The sequence below is a fragment of the Periophthalmus magnuspinnatus genome, chromosome 21 (genome assembly GCF_009829125.3).
Source record: "Periophthalmus magnuspinnatus isolate fPerMag1 chromosome 21, fPerMag1.2.pri, whole genome shotgun sequence".
Classification (NCBI taxonomy): Eukaryota; Metazoa; Chordata; class Actinopteri; order Gobiiformes; family Gobiidae; genus Periophthalmus; species Periophthalmus magnuspinnatus.
This window is the reverse complement of record NC_047146.1, coordinates 6,950,687-6,965,643: the sequence shown is the minus strand read 5'-3', so window position 1 is coordinate 6,965,643 and position 14,957 is coordinate 6,950,687. Positions and strand designations below refer to the sequence as shown.

The following is a 14,957-nucleotide window of genomic DNA, read 5'->3' as shown; positions in this document are numbered from 1 at the left end:
TGAGTCCTGCCAGCTGGACGGGCTCCCCTGGGGTTCCCTGAGCTCTGTCAAGCCTGATAAGAGAAAATGGGATTTCCACTGGCTGCTGCTCAGCTGAACGAAGAACCAGCACATAAAAGATCATTTGTGGGATCGGCTTGATAGTTTAGCGAACGTGTAAAACTTTATACAGCTCCGTGATTAAGAGAGAATAAGCAGTTTTTCAGTGGGTAAAGGGTGTTTGGACTAAAGTGCGAGTTTGACACCTCATACACTGCTTATTATTATTACTTTTCTATTTGGTAAATTGTTAATTAAAACATTGTATGCAAAATATTTAAGTATTTATTTATTTTAACAGTTGCTCAGTGTAACACTCTAAAAGTCCACTGTGTGTGTCCAGGCACGTGTGTGTGTGGGGAGTGTAACTGTCATGATGTGGACCCTTCTGGAGACTGGGGGGACATCCACGGAGACACGTGTGAATGTGACGAAAGAAACTGCTTCTCCACATACGATCGCTACACAGACGACTTCTGCTCTGGTCAGTACAGGGGGGTCAGCAGGTTTATAAGACCTGCTCTTTTCGGGCTGGTTTGTGGTTTCATGAACAGTTAATAGAAAATGTGGACACATTTATACTATTGGTTTTATAATTATAAACTTATATAACATGTTATACAATTATGTCTTATTATATTACTTTAGATACAAATAATCAGCCCAACTCCTGTCACTCTCCTGCTGCCCTTTCACATCACTTAACCTTAGCTCGTCTCTTTCTCAGGTCACGGTCAGTGTAACTGTGGCAGATGTGACTGTAAAGAGGGATGGGCTGGGCCCAAGTGTGAGCACCCTCTGTCCTGCTCCCTGTCTGTGGAGAGCAGCCTGAAGAAGTGTCGTGGAACGTCCAATCTGCCCTGCTTCGGACGAGGTACGGCACCTGCACCCGCCCCTCTCTGTTACCATGACTACAGCAGGCCTGTTATATTATATGATGTATATATCAAATGTATATATTTTATGTATATATTGTATAACACAGACTTTTCATTGTTGAAAACAAGAACAGTCTTTTTGACCCTTTGACACATAAACTCAAGTCCTCCAACATTATAACCTCATTTGTACCACTACCACATATGAATGTAAAATTATGTGCACTTCTACTGTATTATGTGTCCCTGGGCTAGTATATAAAGTTAAATATAAGTAAGTCATGGAACAATACAAGCAGCTGGAGCTCTATTAAAACTGTAGTGGTTGTGGTTCAATGGGTCCAGATATATAACAGTCAGCTGTTAGCCTCAATAATGCTTATTCAGGACAAAATAAACTTACTATTTTTTGTCAGAGTCCCAAAATATGATCCTATAGTTAACAGATTGTACTGAAGATACACTGAAAAGCCTTTGTACCTACACAAAGGTTGTGTCTGACTCTCTGTCCCAGTCATGCAGCTCTGAGTCTGAAGATTAATGGCACTATGATAAAACAGCAGCAGTATTTAGAGCTGCTTCCTGTACAACGAAGACAACTGGAACATACTGTATTATTATTAGTATTATTATTATTATAGTAGTGGTAGTGGTAATCAGGCCTGTCGACAGAAATTTGGGGACCTGGGGCAAGAAGGCTTATATGGCCCCCCCTCTAATATAAATTTATAGGCAGAGGTTCCACTTCTGAGCCCCTCAGACCCTGGGGCCCGAGACAACAGACCCTTTTGTCCCCCGTTGACTCCCCTGGTAGTAGTAGTATTAGTATTAGTAGCAGCAGTAGTAGTACGTTATGGTATCATGTTATTACACAGTAATCATAGAGAAACCTTTATGTGGGGACACATCTTATTTATTCTGCTACAGGAAATGTTTCTTAGATCACATTTTGTGTTCAGTCTCTCTGAAGATTGTAGATATAACGCTTTAATCTTATGATCATGCTTCCACACACTCAAACTCACTTTACTATTAGAAATCCTTCCTGTCATGGAGTTGAGCGTCGGCTGGGCTCGCACTTCCTCGGACAAACTGACGTTGCAGCCATTGTCAGTCATGTCGATCTTTTCCCAACCAGGCTGTGTGAGTGACAAGTGGATTAAACTAATCACAGTGAAGGTTGGATTCTCAGAGGAAGCAGATGTTGTTGTTGCTGTTGTCGTTGTTGTAGCCCAAACCGTTTTACACCATCGTCTTCTAAATTAGTCCCAGGGATCCCGCTGCTCTTATGGGTTCTGTCCATAGAGATTCCACATGGAGACCTGGTGGTGCCGGCTTTACGGGGCAGGTGAGGAGTTAATGTTAGCGTCTGTCTGTAGTGTCCTGAGCACAGCTGAGCCACAGTGCAGAGAGAAGAAGCACAGAAATGTAGTTAAGACAGTATAAAGCCATAATACTCATCTCTACTACCAACACACAAAGCATTAAATGACAGGAAAGATGGACAAAGTGTCTTGCCCTAACGTCTAAGATGAACAACCCGAGCGACAGAGATGGAAGGAATAGTTATCACGGAGCATGGTCCAATCAGACACCTGTATTCTGAACATGTAGAGCTGTGTTTGAATGAACTAAAACAGCTTAATGTTCGTTGTGCATTTCCTGTCACTGATTAGAGATGGAAAAAAATCACACATGACTCACCACAAGAGCTGTGTGTTTTTATATTTTTCTCGTTAATACGGTACAGTTTGAACCCAGAATTGCGCGATCAAGTACAGCCGTGTGTTCCATTGAGTTTAGAAAAGTAACTGTAGCAGAATAAAAGTACACAATAAAGTACGTAATAAATCTCATGTATTGTAGGGAAGAGGTTAGATTTTGTGCTGCAAGATCTCATTACATCGCCGTGAACTTGTGTACATCTCTTAGAAAAGGCATAATTTTAAAAAAGGGTTTACAGTGACAGCAAAAAATGAAACTAAGTCAAATACATAACACGTTTTGAGCCCCAAATTTGGACCTGAAATACACTATTTATTTATTTATTACCTCAAAATGTCATCTTTTTTCGTGAATCTCGTTTTTTGCCTCGTCTTGTGGGAATTGTGCCTCGTCCTGTACATCTAGGACTTATTGTTCACTATATAAAGCTGGAACAATATGTTTTTGGGGTCAGTATTTATCGTGTTTGCTTTTTCTTTGCACTACTGGGAAGATTTTTGGTTGTATGATAAAATTTAAGCCTTAAAATGATGAATTAATCTCTTCTATGTCTCATTACAGATGCAAACTAACAGCTAAAGTGGTTCATTTTGCTGTTTATTTATTGCAGCTCATGATTCTTAACATTATTGTACATTTAGAATCGCTTTTGTGGTTTAAATCTGCTCTTGGTTTCTCCTTTCAGTGGCGTAAATTAGTTTCAATGTTATCGTTTTTCGTCCTTTTTACTTCAGCGATATATCAAAGTTCAAAATACGACATCGGGACAAGATTTTCATAAAATAGATCCCCACTTATGAAAAGATTAGACTGAAAACCCACCTTTTCTCCCTGGCATTTAATACTAGCTAAACAGGACATCGCTGTTTTATTGCTCTTTTCTTTTTTTTCTTTTTTTGACTTTTATGTAAAGCACTTTGGTCAGCTGAAGTTGCGTTAAATCTGCTAAAAATAAAGTCGAACTGAAAGCCTGGCGGTAGATTTTGGGACAGAGCGTTGCCAGCAGTTCTCGTAGCTAAAACAATACACAATAGCGACTTGGGCTGGTGTCGTTGAAGATAAATGGCAGATCGTCGTCGTGATATCCCTTGGACCTGGAATTTGCACTGATACAGCAGCTTTAATCAATCAGCTTTACCCCACTGTACCGGACTCGTGTGGGTTTGTGCGCACTTAACGGTAAAATCCAGGACTTATACCTTTGGCAGCGAGGATAAGAAACTGATACTTCATCCTGTGACTGTGAGCGCTACCGGGGCCATCACCTCTTAGATCTAAACACCCGCTGGATTTATCAGGGTTAATGTTTAGCATTGATTTCCTGTTGCATTTGACTGTGGGCGGAGGAAGTCGCCGGGGACTCTCAGCTGTTTAAACATGGCCGTGGCAAAAGGAATAACAGCAGAGGAGTGGGCGTACTGCACTGACTTAAGCGGTGTACAGTATAGCCGCTCACTTCAGATACAATAGTACGCTCGGAGACAGGGGTGTGGGTGTGTCCCGAATTAAAATATTTCACATGTTTTTAGAGCTGAGGTTTAGATTTCGTGTTTCGTGCAGTTTGTGTGTTTTTTAGTCCAGCGTTAAGAAGAAACCGAGACATTTACAGCTTCTGAGAGTCTATATTTCACCGTGAATGGTATCTGTACTTTTTGCTTCATGACATTTTTGGACTGAAATGTAAAAGTATTTTTTTATTACTGACCTGCTGGAAAGGCTGAGGGGTTCGTAGGTCGCTCAAACAAATATATACAACTAAAAACAGTTGAATGAACAAAATATTGATTCGTTTGTTGCTGTTGAACACGATTCAGCACAAATATTCACAAAAATATTCACGATTCAGCACAAAATCACTACATTTGAAGCTTAATAAACCTCAAAATCCATGTGAAATACTTCTACTTTTTACTCTTTAAGTGCTTTTTTAAATGGGTACTTTAATACTTTTACTCAAGTCGATTTTTTCATGTGATATTTTTACTTTTACTTAAGTATTTTTTGCTCCGGTATCTGTAGTTTTACTTCCATCACTGGATTGGTTTATTCCCCCTGTCACTCACTCAGACGTTGACCAATAGGAAGAGAGGGTGGGGAAAAGTGTCTGTGTTTGAGTAGAGCGACTTTAAACTCACTCACTCACAATATAACAAGAAAATCAAAACAGCGTAACTCCCAGCCCTACTTGGAAAACTCTTTTGGATATGTTTATTGCTCACAAAAACGAATGAGTCCATGTTAAATGCAGTACAACACAGAGCAGCTCACATAATGAAACAGCTGAGATTAACTTGAGCTTGTGTAAAGTCAATTAGCTGTAATTCCTGTGGCAGTTACCTTTAAATTATCTCCAATTGTTGGCGCCAAATGAAACTGTAAATTACCCGGCACAATCAAGTCATTCATTGAATCCATAAATTCAGTGGGTTTAAAAACACATTTGCGTTCATAAGTCCCAGCGGTGCATTTGGAGATATTTGTATTGGCTGTAAATCAATAAACATGTCTTTGTTTGCTTGTGGTAAAGTGTTTACATAAATGCAAAGATATAAAACGACTGCCCACATCTGAATAGAATGTATTTCTATAAAAATGTGAAATGTTGAATCTACCAGTGTAAATTCGAGGTTAATGTTTCAGTTGGTTGTAAACAAGTGATTTTAAAGCCTCCACTGTTGGACTTCAGTATAAATGGCATAGACATGAAGCAGAATGGACCAGGGGAGGTGGTGTGTGGTTAACCCAGTGAAGGGCGAAGGGTGCTGGGTGGGAGCGGAGAAAGAGAGGGGCAGAAGTGAAGGAGACAGACGCAGAAAATCACTTAGGCATGGATGAGTGTGCCGCTGCAGATGGCAGCGTGAGCGGAAAGGCGGAAAGCCTTGAAATGTGAAACAGCAGCTCCAGAGTTCTTCCTGAGAGACGGCGGTGAGGAGCACATTCTTTATACCCAGGTATTTCCTCAAGGAAACACCTGCTTTCAACAGCTTCTGCTGAATCCTCAGATTCCTCCCCCTAAACCGTAAATGTGCTCCAGTTATTTACTGTAACTGTTCTGAGGTTGAGGCGAACAGGCAGCTTCAGGCTGCAAAGAAATAGTGTATTCATGAATGTGGGTGGTCCTTCAGATTGATCTGATTAAACTGTAATTGGACTGAATCTTTGACAAATGACTGACGATTACTAAATGTGAAACAATATACGTCTGTGGACACAAAGTATCACTTCTGCCCCATCTGGCAAATTAAGTCAAAATGGCTTTATTTTTCTTTTTGGAGATGCTGCAGTAGAATTAGACTAATTGTAAAATTGGAGCAATTATCACCTTAGAATATTGTGTTAACTTGATGACATGAGGGATAACATGGAAAAAAGGTAATTATAATAATAATGTGAATATATATATATATTTATTTATTTATTTATTTTTTCAGTAATTCCTAATGCACTCATTTTCTTTAAAAAACAAAACAAAAACAAAAACAAAGCCCAAAACTAATATTGATTTGATGCTATGAAAATAATGACACACAATCATTAAGTTCGACGACGTGTCTATACATCCACACACGAGCGAGGCTGACGACAGGTATAGACATAATTGATATGGCACGGGTTATGTCATCACTTGGTTGCCGTGGTAACTCGTCTCCAGAGCAGATGGCGTTTCCAATATGAGAGCGCGTAAGCCTGTGAATTTGTGTGCAATCCCCAAAAGTTGACAAGCTTATTCAACAAAGCGAGTCATTGACTGTCAAAGTTTGGCTTTTATTTGCCATAATTCAACCCAATGAGGTATAGAATAAGCTAAACAAAATGTGATATACAAAACACGGCCTGCGGCGCCGCAGACACGAGTGAATGATGACTGTACAGGAGGATACAGCCAGCTCAATAAAAGTGGGTGCTGCCTCCAGTGAACTGAAGAATTCACTCTGTGCAATTATTTTTCATGTCGGTCACTTACCTGGAGTTTTATATCACGGAGATAAAACTACTTCACCGAGGCAACCTTTTCCAGGCAACGCTCGCAAATATGGCCTCTAGTGTGAGGCCAAGAAGTGCATCAGTTTGATTTACATTATTATTCCATTATCTGAATAATGTACTGAAATGTGGATACGTTTCACTTTTACTTCATTACATTTGAGAGCAGTATCTGTACTTTCTACTCTACTACTCCACTGAAAAGTACTGTAAAAGTATATTTTTTTATAATTGTTTGAGACCCGCCAAAAAATCCGAGGGTTTATTTTTGACACGTTCAGAATTTGAGCAAAACAAAAATATACAAATAAGAACAGCAAGAAAAAAAATTCGCAAAATATGACACAAATCTATATCAAAATCTCTACATTTGACGTTTTATACGACGTCAGAATCTGCAAGAAATAGTTTTTACTCTTTAAGTACATTTTTAAACAGGCACTTTAATGCTTTTACTTAAGTAGATTTTTTGATGTGATACTTTTACTTGTATTTTTTGTTTTGTTTGCTCCGTACTTTTACTCAATAACAAAATTGAGTACATCTCCATGGAGACAAGCAGGCGGCGTACCCTCCTCCACAATAACAAGTTACACAGTGCAGCTTTAAAACACTGTTGTGTACTTTACAATATCTAAAACCCTATTTTCTTGTCCTATTTTTGTCAAGTTAAAACCAGTAAAATTGTTTGATCTTGTTGATTTGAGCACAGCCGTAATGACGTATAAGGCAGATAATCATAAGCTCCTCCTTGTTTACAGATGTTATTCAAACAGAGAGAGTCAATATCATCTTAGACGAACAGGTATATTTAAAAAAAATTAAGACTAGAACCAGTAAAAAACGTCATTGTACTGCATTTCTGTTCAAGGGGTTTCTGTGTGAAACAACCTCGATGATAAATTAAAAAGCTCCTACACAATAGAAACATTTAAAAAGAGGTACAGTATAAAACATTACTTTTTGAAAACTACAGGACTCAGGAATGATTCATGTGAACTGTCGAGGTTTGTAGTTTTTCTCTCGTTACACATTTAGTCATTTGTTGTAGAACTGATGCTGCTTTTCTTGAAATTCTTGTGCATTATTATTAAAATGGGTTAGGCAGTATAAGTCGTTTTTACTTCAGCCTAAACCCTTTCGGTCATGATATAAATGTTACGTACAACCTTATACAAGTTGAATAATATTTGATTTTGAATGTAATGTATGTGAATGGAAATACTAAAAAAAATCCCGTGTTGTAAAGCCATGTTATTGTTCCATTTCTTTGTTCTGTTTTCCAAAGCTTGGTTATACTGATGGAGCTGTTCACCCTGTGCACTTATGTGAAAACCAGCGCTCAAAGTCATCTCATATCTGCGCTTCTTATCCTTTTATATGGCATCTGTTTTATGTGGGATTCAAGGGGTCACCGTAACAACGAGATAAACGCTGAACTCAGATGCCCTTCCGTTTCGCAGTGCTGTTGTTTGTGTAGTTCTTGATATTATTCCAACTCTTGGATTGCGTTTGGAGACAATAGCTTCCAGATACAGTAGTAAAGTGCGAGCAGAAAGAACACGATGTTAAGTTTTGTCGTACAACAATAGCAAAACATGTGGACCTTTTGGCTTTGCCTGTGAGCGGCTTAGCTAGTTTAAAAACAGAGTCATTTTTTTGCAAGTTTTTGAAGCGTGTTAATATGAATTTGACTATGAGTATTTGACTTTTTGGAGAAGAGTCCCCGGTTGGTGGTCATGCACTGCTCCTGACAATTTCCCCCTAACGATATCGAATTAAGGGGTTCAAATCATTGACTGTATGGCTAAATGGATATAGCTAACCTGCTAGCCCCATCGATTCTGGCTCCAATTCACTTTCTATTGAAAAAACGTGGCCCCTCTCTCTGTAACTGCTGCTGTCAGACTCATGATTTTGGTCTTAAAATGTTCATATTAACCTGCTCTACATGATCCTGGTGTTTTTATGTCACTATTGTGTCTGTAAATCAAGATATGAACCTTAATAACAGACAAATCAGACACTTTCTTTCCCCGAGGTCGCTACCACTAACATTAGCAACAGATTTGACAGCGTTGCTAAGCGCCTGCTCCATGCTAAACCAGCGTTTTGGGCAGGAAAGGGGTGTTAACTTCAACAGCCTCGCTCCGGATTGGTTCATTGGTTGCTATGATACTCACGGTCGGAATTCCAGACACGAAACTCAGCTCCAAATTGTCCGCTATAACTGCTAGCCTCGATTAGCTTCGTTTGACTGGAGCTGAACACTGTGGGTGACATCGCACTCACTCAGTCCACTTCTTTATACAGTCTATGGGTCAAGTGTACCTCACCAGACCAACGCTTTGTCCAGAAGTAATAGCTCAAAAGTGGTTCTGATTTTGACATAAACTAACTTCAGGAATCTTTAAAAATACGAGTGGTTGTCAAAAGTGGGTAGCACTGAAATGATTAGAATTTCAATTTACTCCTATAGTTCGATTTGAGAGATCCTCTGCCCTAACTCATAAATCCCCATACCCAATTTTATCATCTGTCTGAACACATGTAGCATATCCCCTAAGTTCACAGATAGTTTTGTGTTATAATGAGGGGCACCATTAGCTGCTCACTCAATACGCTCCCCGTAGTCTTCTTCAGCGGCAGCAGCGCTCTGATTGAAGTGGGATATCGACATGCCGGGGTGTGTGTGTGGGGGTATGGCATGATTGATCCAAAAAATACTACTACATGTGTGACTGGGTGACATTCCATCAATCCCGTACAGTCTATTTTTAAAGCTAAAATATTGCAGTTGTGAAATACATGTCTCTGCTTTTTAGGCCAGTGCCTGTGCGGTCAGTGTACGTGCCACCCTCCGGGGGACAACCGAGTTCACGGGAAAAACTGCGAGTGCGACGATCGTCAGTGCGAGGACCTGAGCGGAGAGGTATGCGGAGGTGAGTGAGCACGCAACCATCGTACACGAATGCTTTATGAGAACTACACCAGCCTTAAAGCGCTCGTATTTCCCTGTTTTCTGATCTATGTTATAACGTTGTTTCTGTGTAATATAGGACCTTTAATGGGACTAGTATTGGACCCTTTTCCTGTTCATCTAAACTGGAGGGGGGCCCAGTTGAGGCTTTTTGACCCAGGCCCCTAGATTTCTATCAAACGGGCCTGATTCGAGAAATATTGTCCAAAGAGTTGCTCCAAATTATTGTTGCTACTCGAGATGTGATCCCACTAGATTAACTGCACACATGGAATATCATCTTGTGAGTTTCTGTTATACATATGGTTCTGACAAAATTGAGCGAAAATAGATCAAACATTTTGAAGCCAAACTGCGAACCGAACCGCTCACTATTTATTTCAAGCATTTCAAAGCGTTTTGTGTTGTTGTAAAAAAAAAAGATGGTAGATTGAGCAGACTAAACTCCTCCTCAGTCTTGCCTTTTCACTCCAGCAGACAAAACACCGGTACAATGTGGGGGCTCTGTGGAAGCTTAGTGGAAGCTAATTGAATGAGGACCCAGGTAGATGTTCCTCCAAAGCAATTAGGTTCTCCCTGTCGCCGGCTGATTGAAGCAGTCATGCATTACCTGCCGTAGCTGTCAGTCAGGAGGCAGACGAAGTCACAAAAGACATTTCCGTACTGTACACACGCTCTGGACTCACGTGTTTTGAATAATAAACATTAATACTTCTTACAAAATTCCAATCGCTTTGTTTCCCCAGGTTGTCAATCAGAAACAGCATATCGTATATTTACACAATATTATGTAGATATTCCAAAGTAGCAAGTAACAACGTGACAGTCTGATCCTGTACGTAATTACATCCACTTACAGGTGAAGTGAATGAACAGCATATGCTTTCATCCTGACAGCTTTTGGTTGGAATATATACCCGCAAAAGCAAATAGTTTTCAAAGCGCAGCGGCTGTTTCCGGGAGTTCGACATGGAGTAATCTACTAAAGTGCAGCTCTGGAGTGTTCCTGGTCTGCAGTGGTCAGTATCTCTCTGTATCTCTCAGGACACGACAATGGGGAACCAGTGTCAGGGTATGCGCAGAGGGAAGGCAGGGGCGGTGCAGAACGGGGGGCTCTAAGGGGCCGTAGCCTCGCCTAGAATGGGCCGTGCTCTTCCACAGCTCCTCAAAGACTTTTTCCGCACTTGTATAACACATCCAGTCTAAAAAAAATATTCAGACGGCTGCAAAAAAGTTCAAAATGAGAGTACAATTTAATTTTTTCTTTGTGTATGTCCATCAAAAGGGAATCTTGCGGAAAACAGGCGGAGGTGTTTGGTTTAAAAAGAGGAAAAATGTGATCAAACTGTGGCGTGTATAACTGAAAATGATGTCAACACTTGATTAAAACATGAAAAAAATGAGACTACAATAGAAAAAAATGTAAAAAGTGGGGGTGGGACTGCGCTTCCATTGTTAAAAAGTTCTATATTTACATGCTTATTGAGCCTTAATCCCCCCCTTAGCTCCCCGAACCCAAAATGTCTGACGCCGCCCCTGTGGGAAGGACAACAAACAATCTACTTTTGCTCAAAAATACCATAGAGAAAATACTAAAGAGGTTCATTGCTGTTTTTTTCCAGAAGGCTACATGAGTTTGCGTATGTAGCTTTTCGATTTAGCTAATTTAAATAATAAGTAAATCAACTGTAACATACGCTAACAGTGATACATATGCAGTAAAGTATACGGGGAGCTCGTGTAGGTCTCACAGCCTCGTAAACTGCAAAACAGAATGGAGCAATCACGCCTGAACGCCACTCCGGAACGTGAATGTAATCATTTTGCATGTATAGAGGTTATTCAGAATTTTTATAATGAGTGGCAGCATTGTACGAGCGTCAATGGGAAGTAATGACATTTTCTTCTGTAAAAGCTCAAAGCGCGTCTAAAATGTGAACGAGATGCTACGGTCTGTTAATAAATATAAAACTCTACAACTCTGAATCAAGAAAATCAAGTCAACCTGGAAAGACTCAGACGGACACGAAAGAAAAGTGTTCACAGGCTTTAACTCTGGCGCTCGGACCCTGGCAGAAGACATCGTGATGAAGTTAGAAGACGTTTAGGAGATGTCTGGACCGTGGAGGTTTTCGAGGTGAGGCTGAAGGAGTGAAGAGACGATGAGAGTTGCTGGGGAGAAGGTGGGCGTGGCACAAATTGAAGTGGCCGTGCGTCTGCGATGGGGGTTTAAATAGAGCAAACTGGATGCTGGTTGGATGAAGAGGAGGTGGTGATGAAGGCTGAGGAGCTGGAGGTAAACTCTAGAAAAGCTGCGTGTGGATAGGAGCAGAGTTAGGTCTTCCAGGCTGAATTTACAGTTAGCGAAAGCACAGGGACACTGCAGACCACACACTCATTTGTCACTGATACAGACTTTGGATCAGACACAGCTGAACTAAACCTTTCTGTCCTTAAAGAAAAACATGTTTCTGAGTCTCTGTGTGTCAAGGAGATTAAGTGTTGTGGGGTGAGCTGAAGCGTCCTTCATCTCCCCCTTTCGTCAGCCAACAAGATACCTAAGCTCTGCACAGACACAGCAACAACTGAGAAACACTTTCAGGCTCCATTTTGCTGTTTAAAGCTAATTTGAGCTAAAAACTATAGCTCAATGTTCAAAAATTAGGCCAAAAAAAGCAAAGGAACCCATTTTGTCTGTTGTGCTGCTGTCGTAAAGACTGAGGGGACCAAAGATTCGGACTTCAGAAGGTTTGAGCAGAGTTTTATTACAGACACAGAAATGTAAATGTAGGTTGATGGAGCAGACAGTTGAGAGTGGTTTTGTGTATTGTAGTCTTCGAGCAGGTTGTGGGTAGTGCGGTCAGAGGCTGGGGTGTTCGTACCAGTCGAGGTGAGCTAGGTCGGAGGCGGAGGTGTTCGTATCGGTCGTGGAGAGCTGGGTCGGAGGCGGAGGTGTAGAGTAGTTCCAAGAATCACGGGGGATACACGGACGAATAAACCGGAGAATGACATGAAGGATAACGTGTAGAAACACAGGAAGATGACTAGACGATCTGGCAACTTCTCTAACAACCCTCAGCCCCTTTGTGCTTGGGGTTTGATTGCTGATTGGCTGCAGGTGTGTAGTGGGTGGTGCCAGAATCTCCGCCCAGCTCCAGATACAGACACAGAAAGGAGGGGGGAGAACAACACAGAACACACAAAAAACCCAAATCCTGACAGATGCCCATAGTTTTGCCTTGATACCACGTAGTTGGAATATTGAGGGGCATTTTTCAAATAAAATGATTCCAGTACTAGAGACAGAGCGATATATCGATTGAGCGATACATCGGGCAGATATTTGGACTTTTTAGCGTATCAGCTGTCGGCCTTAAATGTCCAGCATGGGTCGATATTTTGTTTTGGTCAATTCACTACCTAAAAAATATACTGAAATCATAATTATAACATTTTAATATGACAAGGTAACAGCTTTTTTGAAGGTTTGGGGTAAAAAAGAGCTTGGTGGAACGTTCTAGTAAATTTAAACTATATTATTTTGGGAGAAAATAGCGACCCAGCCTCGAATAAGTGGAAGAAAATGGATGGATAATGAATGGAAATAGTCCAAATCAGCCCTAAAATACTGGCAGAGTTAATCAACCACAGTTTTCTCTGGATCCCAAATAATCGGTTCCAGCATTGGCCATAAAAAAACCCAAAAACACACACATATCGGTCGATTTCTAGCCTGTGCAGAACCTCCATCATCTGCGCACTGTTCAAAATGGCAGTTTAATTAAATCTATACATCTCCAAATAAACCCCCTGCAGCAGCACAGTACTGTATAGATTTATAGGTATGAAAATAATAGCAAATAGCTCTTCTCATCATCACCTCTTCAACCTGGCGTCTGTGAACATAATGGAATGAATCGATGACACTGCCTCCTCTCCGTCACATGATTTAAAACCCCGTCTGTGAGCGCTGACTGATCAGAAGCTCCCGGGGAAGGAGGGGGAGTACATAAGTGATACATATGTGTACACAGAGCTTGTTAAAATACTAGTCTCTTGCTCATAAAGCCATCCATACTCCCCCTTCAAACCAATTAAACCAGTCCTCTGTGTGTATATACTCGAGTGTGTGTGTGCGCGTGTTTTCCTACGTGCGCCTCTGCTTGTCATTGTTTTTCATCTCGTCTCTGAAGGGCTGGAGATTTATTAAGCTCCGGACAAGACCAATGATGACAGTTGCTTTCATGTCCCCAAGAGAAATAGAATAAGCCCGCTGCGTCTCTCTCATCTTTGCGTGGCTCTGTCTCCTTGTGCTGCCTATTAGTGTCAAGGTTCCCCGTCTTCACTGTCACCGCGCGCTGTTTATGTGGCTTCTTGTTATCTTTTTAGTCTTTGGCGGCATCCATCTTGACTTATCGCCATGAATAGATTAGCAGTGATGGGAAGAATACTCGGGAAAATATGTTTAGTTACAGAATGCCGAATACCTGCGTTTAAATGTATTTTGTAGTGTATTTTGAAACATGAATACTTTCTTTATCGTTATTTATACGATGGAAACCAATGAGGGGCTCTTTATCATGACTGCCCTGTTTAAAATACAATACAAGCAGAAAAACGAACAAAACAAACAGTATATAAGTCCATTTAAAACATAAACAGGAGCAGACTGCAGCTCATGGTAGTTAAAAATACTGCACATAGAGTTGTTTTTTGGGGTAAATCCTGCTTTAGATCGTGTGAGTGGCATAATAGCAGTGAATTTTAGCATTTTTTGTTGACAGTTCTTTTTTGAAAACCACCAAATGAAAAAGTAACTGTACCAGAATACAGCTACGCAAAATTACTATTCAGAATCTGCTGCATGTATTCAGTTACCTCCCAATACTGTAGATTAGTTGGATTTTCTCGAGTGTGTGTTATGTGTATGTATATTTGCAGTATCCACGCTGATTGTGTTGTCGCTCTGAAGTGAGAGCGACTTAACACGGAGAGCAAAGGGAGTGTCAAAATGAAACTGAAACTTATAAAACATGTTAATACCCAAAAGTCAAGGCCCAAAAGTCACTGACAGTTGAAAAATATTCATAACTCTTTTATTTAACTGTAGGCCTTTCTACTCTCCACGTGAGTTCACTTCATTCATTCTGGCCGCTGTTTACATCCCTCCGTGCGCGGACACGCACGAGGCCCAGCGCGTGCTCGCGGAGCAGATTCTGGATGTGGAGCGAACCTTCCCGGACTCTTTACTGATCATCCTGGGGGATTTTAATAAGGGAAATCTGAGCCAGGAACTACCCAAATATAAACAGTTTATTAATTGCCCGACGAGAGAGCAGAAGACGCTGGAT

At 40.8% G+C, this 14,957-nt stretch overlaps 1 protein-coding gene across 1 annotated transcript in view; it reads left to right on the top strand.

Annotated features, from left to right (window-relative positions):
• Positions 1-14,957, top strand: part of itgbl1 (integrin, beta-like 1) — a 42,097-nt gene that overhangs the window by 16,121 nt on the left and 11,019 nt on the right. Inside the window, exons 6-8 of the mRNA XM_033987038.2 lie at positions 383-523; positions 767-913; positions 9,452-9,568. Coding sequence (XP_033842929.1) covers positions 383-523; positions 767-913; positions 9,452-9,568 — 405 coding nt within the window. The remainder of the gene's footprint in view (positions 1-382; positions 524-766; positions 914-9,451; positions 9,569-14,957) is intronic.